The sequence below is a fragment of the Curcuma longa genome, chromosome 1 (assembly GCF_044706935.1).
Source record: "Curcuma longa cultivar G26 ecotype Majalengka, Jawa Barat chromosome 1, ITB_CL_G26_1.1, whole genome shotgun sequence".
NCBI classification, from domain to species: Eukaryota; Viridiplantae; Streptophyta; class Magnoliopsida; order Zingiberales; family Zingiberaceae; genus Curcuma; species Curcuma longa.
In genome coordinates, this window is record NC_133861.1 from 15,608,469 (window position 1) to 15,620,928 (window position 12,460).

Here is a 12,460-nt window from a genome sequence, read left to right on the forward strand (position 1 = left end):
CACCGAGAGGCGGCGGAAAGGAGGGCGGATCCGGTGGTGGCCGGTGGTGATTGGAACGACGGGAACATTGATTCCTTTGGCGAGGAGGCGTTTGGTTCGATTTACTTCAATCCCGACGGTTCGATCTCACGAGGAGACTTCGGGGAATGGCGTTTGTCCGTTTCGTGGCGGATCTCTCGTGGCATCTTGATCGCTGTGCTTGAACTCTGCAGGTAATTATGTTTTTAGTTGATCTGTGATCCTATTGTGTCTCCCGGTTTAGGGGATCGCCCATCCCAAAGTTGGGGAATGTGTTTTGGTATTCCTGATTTCGGTGCTGCAATTATGAGCCTCTACTTTAAGTGAGTAAAACTTGTAGATCTTTCAGCATGTTTTTGTTTTTTGTTCGTTCGCTGTCGAATTTTTCATACTCACTTGAAGTAGTTTGAATCGCTGCATTTGTTTAACGAAAAGTTTGGAACACTTTACGCTATAGCCTTTTCATTTGGCTGGCGCTTAAGTTATCTGGATGCAGCAGAAATGAGCGTTGTCTTTTTCTATGTACACTTTCGGGTCTGAGAGGGTGATGTGGTGCTGTGAAGATGACTTTTTGAAGCAAATTGTTGCAGAGTTCAACTTCGGTGTGGGTGTAGATTAAAAGGATGGAATCTGGTGCCATAGACGAACTGGAGTTCCAAAAGGGTATGGCGGTTAAGGATCCGGTGGTGAATGGAGTTGGGTCAAATATGATCAAAGAAGATAGCAATCCTTATGTTGATACTGTGGAAGCCATAAACCGCTGCACAGAACAATCAGAGGGGGAAGTTGTTGATTCTTCTGAAGAGGTTAATGAAGGTTCTGTATCTGTTGCAGGAATCAAATCCTCAAATCCTGTTGAGGTATTTGCATTGAGTTCTTCTTTTTGAGTCTCTTTTTCTTGCGCAGAGGTCATTTTGGATTAGAATAAGTATTCCCTATAATTCCAGAAATTGAGATCTGGTGAAGACTTTCAATCAGAAAAGGCACAGAAAGACAAAGGGAGTCATAATGGTCATTCAAATGAACACCAAAAGAAAAAATCTGCTCTTGTGCCGAGTCACTCATTTCCTTCTAAAGGCCATCTTGGGGCCAGTGGGAGGAAGAACTCGGCAATCCTGGGGCAACCTAAGGATGCGTCCTCGACTATTAATCGTAATTTTTCCCAACTTCTGTGGTATTCTACATGTATCCACTTCTTCTCATGTAAATTGTATGCTTTTCTCAGCCATTCGTCCTGCAAAGCAACCATCTCTAACAACTGGGACTTGCACTCGGAGATCATTGGTAAGTTCCTCTGTTTTGTTTCTCTAACTCTAAGTAGTGCCATAAAACCCTCATACTTTTTGTGCTTTAGTATAGTGCATTTGTTATATCTTTCAACTATCTTTGTTAATACCAGCCAACAAAGACTGGTTCAATGGATGCACCTGTAGAAGATATTGCTTCAGAAACTGGAATGTAAGATATTTGTGCATTGCCCTAGTTCTATTGCTGCTCTTCCTTTATCATATCTTCAGTCACTCATAGCAAATAGAAATATAGTTAAATTTTGTACATGGTAGTCAAATTCCACCATTAGCTATGGAAGTAAAGTCCTCAGTTCGATGCATCCTCTATCATATGAGCACATTTTCTGTACTTTCTTTTGCTTAGGCACTTATTAATTTCATAAGCTGCCAGTAATTTAACCTTTAACTTATCTATTAATGTGCAAACTCAACCAAGAAAGTCTAACGACATAATCAAGGTTTCTAGTGTTATAATCATGTCCACAGAATATCAAAAACTATCATTACTGGGAAGGTAAAAGCATCAGCTATATTAGTTGTATGATGCTGAAAATTAGACTATCTAAAGGGTGTAATCATCATACACATCGAACAGGCATTCAATTTTTTTTCCTGTACCTTGGGCCTTTTGAAGAGGCGGCAAATCTTAGTTCCTTTATTGCACCTTGTTGAAATCACTTTACAATTTCTAAAGGTGCCTCTACTCTGATGCCTAGCAACTTAGCTCACCTATCAATGACCCTGCTTGATATTTAATATGGCTCTTAATTGTTAGTTTACTCCATACCAGTACTTGTTCGTGTGATGGATAAGTTACATATGGACTGGAAAAAATAGCATAAATCTCATAATTGAGCTCAAATAGTCTAAAGCTAAAAATGAATAATGTATTAGTGATTATGAGATTGTGATGCCATTTGAACTACACTGTGTAGCTTGAGGTTGCACATAACATAGCGTATGCTTGCCACATTTGTATTCGATAATCATGTTTGCCTTTCCCAGTGGTTCTCCACGTGCAAGGAGGAGCACTATTTCTGGTTTTAGTTTCAGATTGGAAGAGCGTGCAGAGAAACGCAAGGAGGTTATCAATGGTTTATTCTACTCATTTATAATTCTCCCACAAAGTGAAACATTTTACTCACATTTGAAAATATATCATCTCAATGTTCTCAGTTTTTTATGAAACTTGAAGAGAAGAATCAAGCTAAGGAAGTAGAACAGACAAATTTGCAGGAAAAGTCTAAGGTAACATATAAGAGTAACTCAAGTTATCTTTGTCCTTTTTTCTCAACAGAAAATTTTAGACAACCTCCACAGTTCAGCTACATTCATACTCAAGTTATATAATATTATAATACAGGAAAATCAAGAGGCTGAGATCAGACGGCTGAGGAAGAGCTTGACTTTTAAGGCAACACCGATGCCAAGCTTTTATCAAGAACATGGTCCTCCGAAAGTTGAACTGAAGAAGGTAGCAATTCTTATCTGCACAATGCATGGCATGTGTTTGCAATTGTTTGCACTATCTGGTGGATTTTATAATCTGAATTCTTGGTTAATACTTAAATAAAATGGGGATATGAGATGACCTTTCTTGATCATGTGGACACTTGTTTATTTTGACTGTGCATAGAAGTGAAGAAATAGTGAGATGCTATAAAAAAAGGACCGTGGAAATTCCTAAAAGCATCAGAACACAGATTGTGGTATTTAGTTTTAGTATCCACAATTGCAACAGGTGTTTCAAAGCAAATCAACCATTATTTAAGTGCTGTGATAATCATCAATGAAGAGTTATGATTTTTCTGATTGAAGTAACCTTGACTAGGCTTTCTTCTTTTTTTTTTCAAAAAAAATTATAACCTGGATACTCTTGATTTAGCAAATCACCTTACTACTTTATGACACTTGAAACTAGGGGGTTTTCAATCATCCTATTAAAACCTATACCAAACAGCTCTTGTCTGACCATGAAGCTTCATGATCACTTAGAGCTCTTAAGAAACATGCAAAGTATGACTCTTGGAAACAACATGTAATTAGAAATTTTCACTTTTGCATTTAATTCATGCAAAGTATGCCATTGATTCTAATATAACTCTGTGGAATGTTGAAAATAACCTGTGGTTCTGAGGAACCAAATGCTCTGTTGTTATCCTCAAGTGTCTTTTCATCGAGTATTCTTCTCTTCTTGAAACACCCTTTTGATACCATTTATGCAACTTTATTTCCCTTCAATGTTCTAATATCAATATTACCACACCTTTTTCTTGTATTAGATCCCACCAACCCGTGCTAGGTCGCCTAAACTTGGCCGACGCAAGCCATCCAACACGACGACAGAAAATCCTTCAGAAGCTACCTGGAGCATGCACCTGGCTCCCACCACAAAACTGAATGAAACAGCAGCAACGAATCAAGGGAGATCAAGTTCAAAGAAGCCCACTGAAAGATCACTTGCCAAGCTTCCCTGTCAGAAATCAAAACCTGCATCACCAGAAGCTAAGCCAGCTGCTGCGAAGCCCAAAGTATCGATCACAAGGGCAAAAGTGGAGAAAGTTAAACCTGAAGCCAATATTGAAACAACAACAGAAGTTGCCACTGAAACAATTCCAGCACTGGAACTGGCTCCTGAAAGCAGAGATGAGGAATGTAACCCAGATGTAAACTCTCTGAATACTGAATTATCTTCTCTGGAAGTGTCAGCGCATGGTTAAGTGCAGAGTTTGCTTCCCTATATCGTATCAGCTTTGTGCCAACTCACTCGAGAGTTTGTGTGCTGTTTCATGTTGTGTATTCCCCTGTTTCCCAAGGAGACATTAGTCTATCAAACTTTTTTATTTGATCATGTATATTATAACTTACTGTTGTTCAATTCACGTGTATACTTGAGCCATTTCTCAATATGTGTTGGAAATCTAGATGATGTTTCTAATAAAAAAAAATGTATTATCTATACCAGATGGTTTGTGGTTTGGAGATATCACAGGTTCAACAATTCACAGGATTCTGGGGACCTGTTACAGTTCTTGTAACTAACTTCAAATTATGATGTAACGCATTCCTTGTGAGTTTCGACAGTGAGTTTTATCTGATTCTTAGCTGTTATGCTATAAAGAATTACACATGAAAAATCAATGTTGCACACAATTTAAACAATTCTTTTTGATAAAATTTATTTTTTTTATGTACATAAACTGTGTTTTGAATTTACTACAGAAGAGTAAAATCGCGCCAGGTAGGGGTCGAACCTACGACTTTCTGCTTAGGAAACAGACGCTCTATCCACTGAGCTACAGGCGCATGACAATGATGGTCAACATAATTTATTTTATTTATGTATAATTAATTATACATATTTATGTATAATTAATTATAGAATTAAAATTTAATAAGTTTCTTAATCTTATTTAAAAGCAAATTGCTTCATGGATCCACCCAAACTTGGAATGACAATTGTTTCTTTTGTTTTTGTTTAAAAAAACATATTTTATGAGAAGACGCCCCCACAACGCTAATAAACTAGACATGCCAATGGGTTAGATCCAAATCAGATTCAATCCAAAATTTAAATTAGGTTAACGGGTCAATTACTTATTAATTTGGTTCAATGGATTCGACCCTATTACCAATCCGATTGGGCTCTAAATGAATTGATTAATCGATGGTTCTATAACTAGTTCAACCTACTCAATCATTCATTCGTATTTATTTTCCAAAAATTAAAATTTTAAATTTAATTTTAGAAATTTTTAAATAAGTTTCATTTAATAATATTTTAGCATGATCTAATGTAAGTTAACTTATTTGTTTTGAGTTTTTATTATTTTACTCTTTTATTAAATTAATTTTTTTAAATATTTTTATTTTAAAATTTTAATATAAAAATATTTTACTTTTAACTCATGATCTTATTTAACTCATTAATCTTATTTTATCAGTTTATAGAAACTATTTAATTTGTATAATATATTCAATAATAAATTTATCAAAAGGCATAATTTATTTAATAATAAAATTATATTTATATTTATAATGAAGATTATCATGAAACATAAAATTAATCAAAACATATAACCTATATGAAATATATTTTAGCATATTAAAAATATAATAATATTAATTAATATACTAATGATTAGAATCACGTGATTGAGAATCTCATGATAATTATGAAAAAATAAAATATTTTTTTTTAAAAATAAAATATAAATAATAATTTTGAATCATTTCAGCAATGATTCAAACCTCATTTCAGCAATAATTTTGAACAGTAAATCGAATGATAATCAACGATTTCAGACCGTGAATTTTGAAAATTAGGTTAAAGGTCGTTTTTTATCAAAAGGACGGTTCAGAATCCTCGTAACCGTACAATCCATCGTATATATAAAGACTGACACCTTTAGCTCCGGCTGTACCACCACCGTAACTACTACGGCCACTTCGCTCAGCATGTTCTCCCACCTCCTCTCCTCTCCTCCAGCGCCGCCGCAGCCCGGCGCGGCCAGCTGCCGCCTCCTGCACGGCGGGGCTCGCCCTCTTGGCCACTCTCCGCTTTGCTGGGTGAATCCTCTCTGTATGAGTCGATTTATGGCGGGTCTTTCAGAAGTCAAGAAAGGGGTACGGTTCCTCGCTCATGGAAATGGAGCTAACTAGAACTTTTATCGATAACGTTCTTTAGAATTTTATAAGAGGTTTTTTTGTCTGGAAGGGGATTATTCAATTATAGGAGTTTCCCTACAGCAAAAGTAAAGTTCGAAATTGTTAATTCTTTCCGTTGTTTGATTCTCGTGGTCTTTATCATCATCAACAAAGCTTTTTTGGGGTTTCAAGAAAAAAGTTAATTACCTTTTCCCTTTTTCTTTGCTCTTTCACCTGTGAACATTCTGGCTTGTGAGTCTCTTGATCAGCTTTTCTTTCTCCCAGACAATTGTTTGTCTATATTTGTGATTTCGCATGGTGCTGTGTCCGTCCGTCAGCCCACCCGATCCGTTCATCGGTCCACCCGTCGAGCGTCGATGTATATAGTTTAGATGAAATTTTAAAGTGGGATTTTCTAGATGTTTTAATATTTTTTTCATTAAACTAGAATGTTCTTCTAGCTAGCTCGCCAAGTATCTTCCTACCTGTTGAACAAAAATCGTTTATACAACCTGAATTTCTTCTTCGTTTCTTTGAGTTGTAAATGCAGTTTCAGTCTATCTGTCCTTGTCTCAGGTTGTTTGAATTTGAGATAACGTTTGCATTCTTTAATTTAATTTCATCTTTTTTGACGAGACATTGAAATTCCAGACTTCTTGTACTTCAAGTAAATTCTTTTTCAAAATGAATATGGAAAAGAGCTTTTATAATTTTGCTTTGATATATTCTGAATTGTTGTGTGGGTTAAATTCTTTTAATGTGGAAAAATGGACTCCTTGATTCCAGACTGGTCATGGAAAAATACTGAGGTGTTGCTAGCTAATACATACATTTAAATGGGCTTAAATGTTACAAGCCTTTGTTTTTTTTCTAGGCCTTTAGATTGATATGGCTCTTTTCTCCTTTAGAGCAAAATCACACTCAAGCATATTGATCACACTGGAAGTGCTTGCACAATGAGGTTTCTTAATGCTTTATACCATGGACAATCAGCGGATCTAGTTCCAATCAACCACAGGGGAAAGTCTTCAGGAGCAGTTGGGAGAAGCAATATTAATGATATACAAGAGGATAGCGATCGAGATGTTGAGGATGATGATTCTGTTGCACAAACAATGGAACAAAGCAAGAAGGTGTTGGAAATGCAGAGGAACCTGCTGCAACAGGTTTTATTTTGTTCCATATCTTGAAGCATTTGAGTAATTTGATATGCTTTTGTGGGGAAACATTGTCTCATTGGTGTACAGATACTTATAACCTCATACTACAAATTGGTCTCCTAGCTTGGGTAGTGGGTGGTTCAAAATGAACATAGTGGACTTTTGTTTATCTACCATGATGACGTTGTCAAACTTGTAAACTAATCTTTATTGAGGTAACACGTGGTCAAAATAACAGTACCAATATTATTTAATATACAAATAATTGCTGCCACATTATACTTTTAAGAACAATGTTCTAGACTTCACAAAATCTACTGTCCCCTTTATGATTAAAGGTACACTTTTAGGGAAGTTAGTTGTATGACCTTAAATAAGACCAAATTGTAAATTTTATGTATGAATTTTGATCATGTTCTATTTATTTTTCTACTCACACTAAGCAATGAGTAGTATTAGTTACTACTTGGTAGTAAAATAAATTTGAGTTCCTTGTAATTTGAGTATTATAATTACTATTTTTCTTTATTCCTTGTAATCCATATAATTTGAGTTCCTTTGATTGTAAATGTTCATATACTTGTGAGTTTGTAGGTACTTGGTATTTCCTCTGGTAAAAACAATTCATGAGTATCATTAGTATTCAATAACACCAGTTTGGTGTGGTTGATGCCATATATTTTTCTCTTTTTTTCTTGTCTATATCCTTTGGATTTTGATGCAGATTATTGAAAAGAGAAATTTCTCTGAAGAGACAGAATCTTATGTCAAGAAAGATGAGAACCTTGGAATCTATGCAGAAGCATATGTGCAAACCTCAAGCAATCAACAAGAAGTTCCACCAGAAGAAGGAAATCTGAACTCTCCTCCTTTGGCTGGTCCAAATGTAATGAATATCATATTGGTAGCTGCAGAATGTGCACCATGGTCTAAAACAGGCATGGCTTGTTTCACATTGACTGAATAAAATTCTCTTTACTTGGAAATTTATATCTTTGATATTGGAGGAAGACTTCTTGGTTTCACAGAATTCTCAATCATTCTCCTGACCTTTCATTTTGAGGCACTTGCCTACCAGCACCAATTAAACTATTACAATTTACATGATTGAGTTGAGATTGTAACTTGTTATTTTTAGCACTTAAACAGTTTGTTTGCGTATAGGTGGGCTTGGAGATGTTGTTGGAGCTTTACCAAAAGCATTGGCCAAGAGAGGACATCGTGTCATGGTACTTGTCTTAACTTGCTACCTCTTCATGTAACTCTTGGGAAAAAAGTGAATAAGCATTAAAGAATTTCTGTATTTATTTATTAATGTTAATTACGATGTTTAATTTGATGGGCACTAATTTCTCCTTTGAACTACATTTTTTAGGTAGAACTATAAAACCCTAGTTCAACCCCGCAGTGAGATATGAACTAATAAAAAAGTTTGGATTGGATGAGTGAATGACTATTAACTTGGATTTAAATGGTTAGTGATTGAGCCTAACAAGTTAATGGGATTAATTTCTCATCAAAGCAAGGTTGTTGGGCTTGAAAAAAAGTTAGTGGGTTAGTTTTCTCATCTAAGTTGTGGCACTTAGAAACAATGCAAAACTTAATCTTAGGCATAACAAAGTGCTAGGAAAGGGCTATCAGCAAAATGGTGTACCTACCATTGGCCCTCACATGTTGCCTATTAGGGATGGTTTTGAGTTGTAGTTAGGACTCTAGGTCTTGACAAGGACGTTAGAGGGCTTATGCAGGAGACTATCACACCTCGGTCTAGCACATGGTGAGTTATCGACTAATCAAAGAAGCTTGATAAGTTTGGATGCGTAACTATAAGTATTTTGATTTGTTGGTTGAGTCTGACAAGATAATAAGTTTTTTTAATCCAAATTGGTCATGACAATAAGTTGGAGTTTGATTATATGCCAAATAGAAATGGATAGTTTAATTCATTTAGTTCTTGAATTAAGTATATTCATTATCCTACAATTTGTTTCTTTAGGTAGTGTCTCCAAGATATGGAAACTATCCTGAACCTAAGGAAATAGGGGATCTTAAAAGGTACAAGGTTGATGGACAGGTATTCATTCTTTTCATATTCTCATTGATGAAACATATCCTTTAATCTTCCCTTAAACTATGGCATAATCTTATTTTACAGGACATGGAGATTAAATACTATCAGACTTACATCGATTCTGTTGATTTTGTCTTCATTGATAGTCCTATTTTCCGCCATATTGGAAATGATATATATGGCGGAAACCGAGTGGTAATTTTTGTTCTTTTTTCCTTTAAATGATACATTAACAGGGAATTTTAGCTTTCATATGTTTCTAAAAAAATATTGTCGTTGTTTTTAACTTTGTTCTTAGCAATGAATAGTTCCACCTAAATTTTCCTTTAATATTTGAAACCAGGACATTTTGAAGAGAATGATATTGTTCTGCAAAGCAGCAGTTGAGGTATTCCTAAATGATGTTACGATTGATTTTTCTTGTTAATCTCTTAGTCCATACTTTGCATATTGAAGTACTAGGGTAGCAAATGCCTCTCGTATCACTTGGGTGACAGATCTTGTCTTACAAAAAATACAATTAAGATTCATGCTCATAAGGTTTAAGTATTATTTGGCTGTCAATGTCTAATTCAAATTTTAACCTTTGCCATTGGTCTTGGAACTAACTTTGGCGGTTGAAATTGTACTTGTGATTAGGATTCAAAAACATTTTCAACTACTAGCCAGCCATGTTTGGCCAAATATCGGTGGCTAAATAAAAATGACAAATATTTTAGGTGTTTTCTGCTACATAGTGTGCAAGAAAACAGAGTTTTGTCATTTACAATTATTAGGTGTCAGCGTAAATAAAGAGGTGTTTGCAGTTCTACCTTTTGGAGTATAGCTACTTTTGTGCAAAGGTGTAGTTGTTTTTCTTGGAGATTCATTACAGATTTTTCTGAATTTTTTGAATGTTCTCTCTTCCTTTGATCTTATCTTTTATACATTAAGCTCGATTGACTTTCCATCTTTTTTATTACTATTAGTTGTTTTGATTACATCTCATGGCAAGTTTTGAATAACATTTGTGTCAGTAATATACATATTATTTATTCCTTCTCATTTGTGTGAACAAGCGAATATTCCTGTATCATTTTTTCAGGTTCCTTGGCATGTCCCATGTGGTGGATTCTGTTATGGAGATGGGAATTTGGTTTTCATTGCCAACGATTGGCATACCTCCTTACTTCCAGTTTATTTGAAGGCATGTTTCCGTGATCGTGGATTAATGACATACGCTCGCTGTCTCTTGGTTATTCACAACATTGCCCATCAGGTATATGCTTATTCATGTGTGGTTTCTAGTGTCAAATGAGTTCTTATTTCTTATTTCTTTTGTTCTTTCTGGGCCCCTTTGGCATGGATGACTTATATATATATATATATATATATATAAAACTCAAACCATTTATTTGTCAAGGTAGCAAATACATCAATTAGTCTGGTATCCCTATTGGTGAATGGAAAGATAAATATGAGTTGGTGTCAATAATTCAATTTGGAGTTGTTGCTAATATTAACAGTTACCCATGTGAATGCAAGTAAATAAACTGTTGATTACATGTTGAAGAAATTCATGTAATATTGAAGATCTTCCAAAGGTGGGTTCATCTCATTATCTTGGATTAGACAATGTGTTGGAGATTCAGAGGAATTAATTTTGGTTGTTCAGTTTTTGTTTTTAACAGTCTATCGACCTGTCTTTGTTACCAAATATAAGACAGGAGTTGCTTTTTCAGGTATTAAAAGATGCAACTCTAAGGCTAGCATTATCAATTATATCATCATGTTTTTTTTCTTCTATTAAATTTGTATGCTAATCGGGATTTCTCATCCAGGGTCGTGGTCCGCTAGATGACTTCTCATATGTGGATTTGCCACATGATCACATTGACTCGTTTAGACTGGATGATCCTGTTGGAGGTGAGCATTTTAACATTTTTGCAGCTGGTATAAGAGCTGCTGACCGTGTGGTTACAGTTAGCCATGGCTATGCTTGGGAGTTAAAAACATCTGAAGGTGGTTGGGGATTGCATGAGATCATCAACGAGTGCCATTGGAAATTCCATGGTATTGTAAATGGAATCGATACCCATAGTTGGAATCCAAAATTTGACGCTCACTTAAATTCTGATGGTTACACCAACTTCTCCCTGGAAACTCTTGAAATGGGAAAGGCCCAGTGCAAGGCTGCTTTGCAACGAGAGTTTGGTCTGCCTGTCCGTGACGACGTTCCTATTCTTGCCTTCATTGGGAGATTAGACCATCAAAAAGGTGTAGATCTCATAGCGGAGGCCATGCACTGGCTCGTCGGTCAAGATCTACAGATAATCATGCTGGGCACTGGGAGGCCAGACCTCGAGAAAATGCTTCGAAGATTTGAACGTGAGCATCGCGGTAAGGTTAGGGGATGGGTTGGGTTCTCAGTGAAAATGGCTCATCGGATCACAGCAGGTGCTGATATCCTACTGATGCCCTCCAGGTTCGAACCTTGTGGATTGAACCAGCTTTATGCTATGATGTACGGAACAATTCCTGTTGTGCATGCAGTAGGTGGTCTTCGAGATACTGTGCAACAGTTTGATCCGTTCAATGAGACAGGGTTGGGATGGACCTTTGACAGGGCAGAGGCAGATAGGATGATAGCGGCACTCGGTCATTGTCTAAACACATATCGGAATTACAAGGAGAGCTGGGTGGGATTGCAGAGGCGAGGGATGATGCAGGACCTCAGTTGGGAAAGTGCTGCCGAGCACTATGAAAAAGTCCTTGTTGCTGCCAAGTACCAATGGTGATTTTTCACAGCTTCCAGTTGATGCATGCATGCATGCATCACTTGGCTCTGCTGGAAGTTGTGTGCCACCATAAAATAATAACTATCTATCCTCATCTTGATTTGTTTTTTGTTTCCCCTAATAACTCAGGTCATCTTGAGGCAATAATGTAGAAGAAGATATCTGGACCTTGGTTGTGTGTTTTTGATTCCCATGCCATGGGAATTTATGAATTCTATGTGTGTGTTTGTCGTATCAATTTGAAATTTGAATGCTTACGCCCGAGTAATGACTTTTTTGGCTTCCCATTTCAATAGGATTAAACCCACCAACAATTGTTGAATAGGCATCATGGTAGATTTTATAAAATGCTAATTACATATTAATGAAATTATTGGTGACCTTATTTATCTATTCTGGAAGGCGACCTCATCTATAATAATTTTATTAAAATTCTTTAGTATTTAAGTTTGGGAAAAAATTTCTAGAATTTTAATATATTAAAATTTCACAAAACAG

The 12,460-nt window shown here is 36.0% G+C and overlaps 2 protein-coding genes and 1 non-coding gene across 3 annotated transcripts; 2 read left to right on the forward strand and 1 right to left on the reverse strand.

Moving 5' to 3' along the window:
* The first annotated feature begins 9 nt into the window (after positions 1-9).
* On the forward strand, positions 10-4,206 carry LOC141818261 (uncharacterized). Its single transcript, XM_074705813.1, has 9 exons — positions 10-212; positions 609-878; positions 966-1,170; positions 1,244-1,302; positions 1,418-1,476; positions 2,313-2,391; positions 2,484-2,555; positions 2,671-2,781; positions 3,590-4,206. The coding sequence occupies exons 2-9, from the start codon at positions 642-644 to the stop codon at positions 4,025-4,027; spliced, it is 1,260 nt and encodes a 419-aa protein (XP_074561914.1). The 5' UTR covers positions 10-212; positions 609-641; the 3' UTR covers positions 4,028-4,206.
* Positions 4,207-4,540: 334 nt separating this feature from the next.
* Positions 4,541-4,613, reverse strand: TRNAR-CCU (transfer RNA arginine (anticodon CCU)). The gene has a single exon. It is a non-coding gene; the product is annotated as a tRNA-Arg (tRNA).
* A 1,123-nt stretch (positions 4,614-5,736) lies between these two features.
* Positions 5,737-12,196, forward strand: LOC141818155 (granule-bound starch synthase 2, chloroplastic/amyloplastic-like). Its single transcript, XM_074705736.1, has 9 exons — positions 5,737-5,933; positions 6,863-7,120; positions 7,839-8,052; positions 8,279-8,343; positions 9,111-9,188; positions 9,270-9,380; positions 9,529-9,573; positions 10,270-10,443; positions 11,006-12,196. Exons 1-9 carry the CDS (start codon positions 5,766-5,768, stop codon positions 11,960-11,962), a joined length of 2,070 nt encoding a protein of 689 aa, XP_074561837.1. The 5' UTR covers positions 5,737-5,765; the 3' UTR covers positions 11,963-12,196.
* The last annotated feature ends 264 nt before the right edge of the window (positions 12,197-12,460 follow it).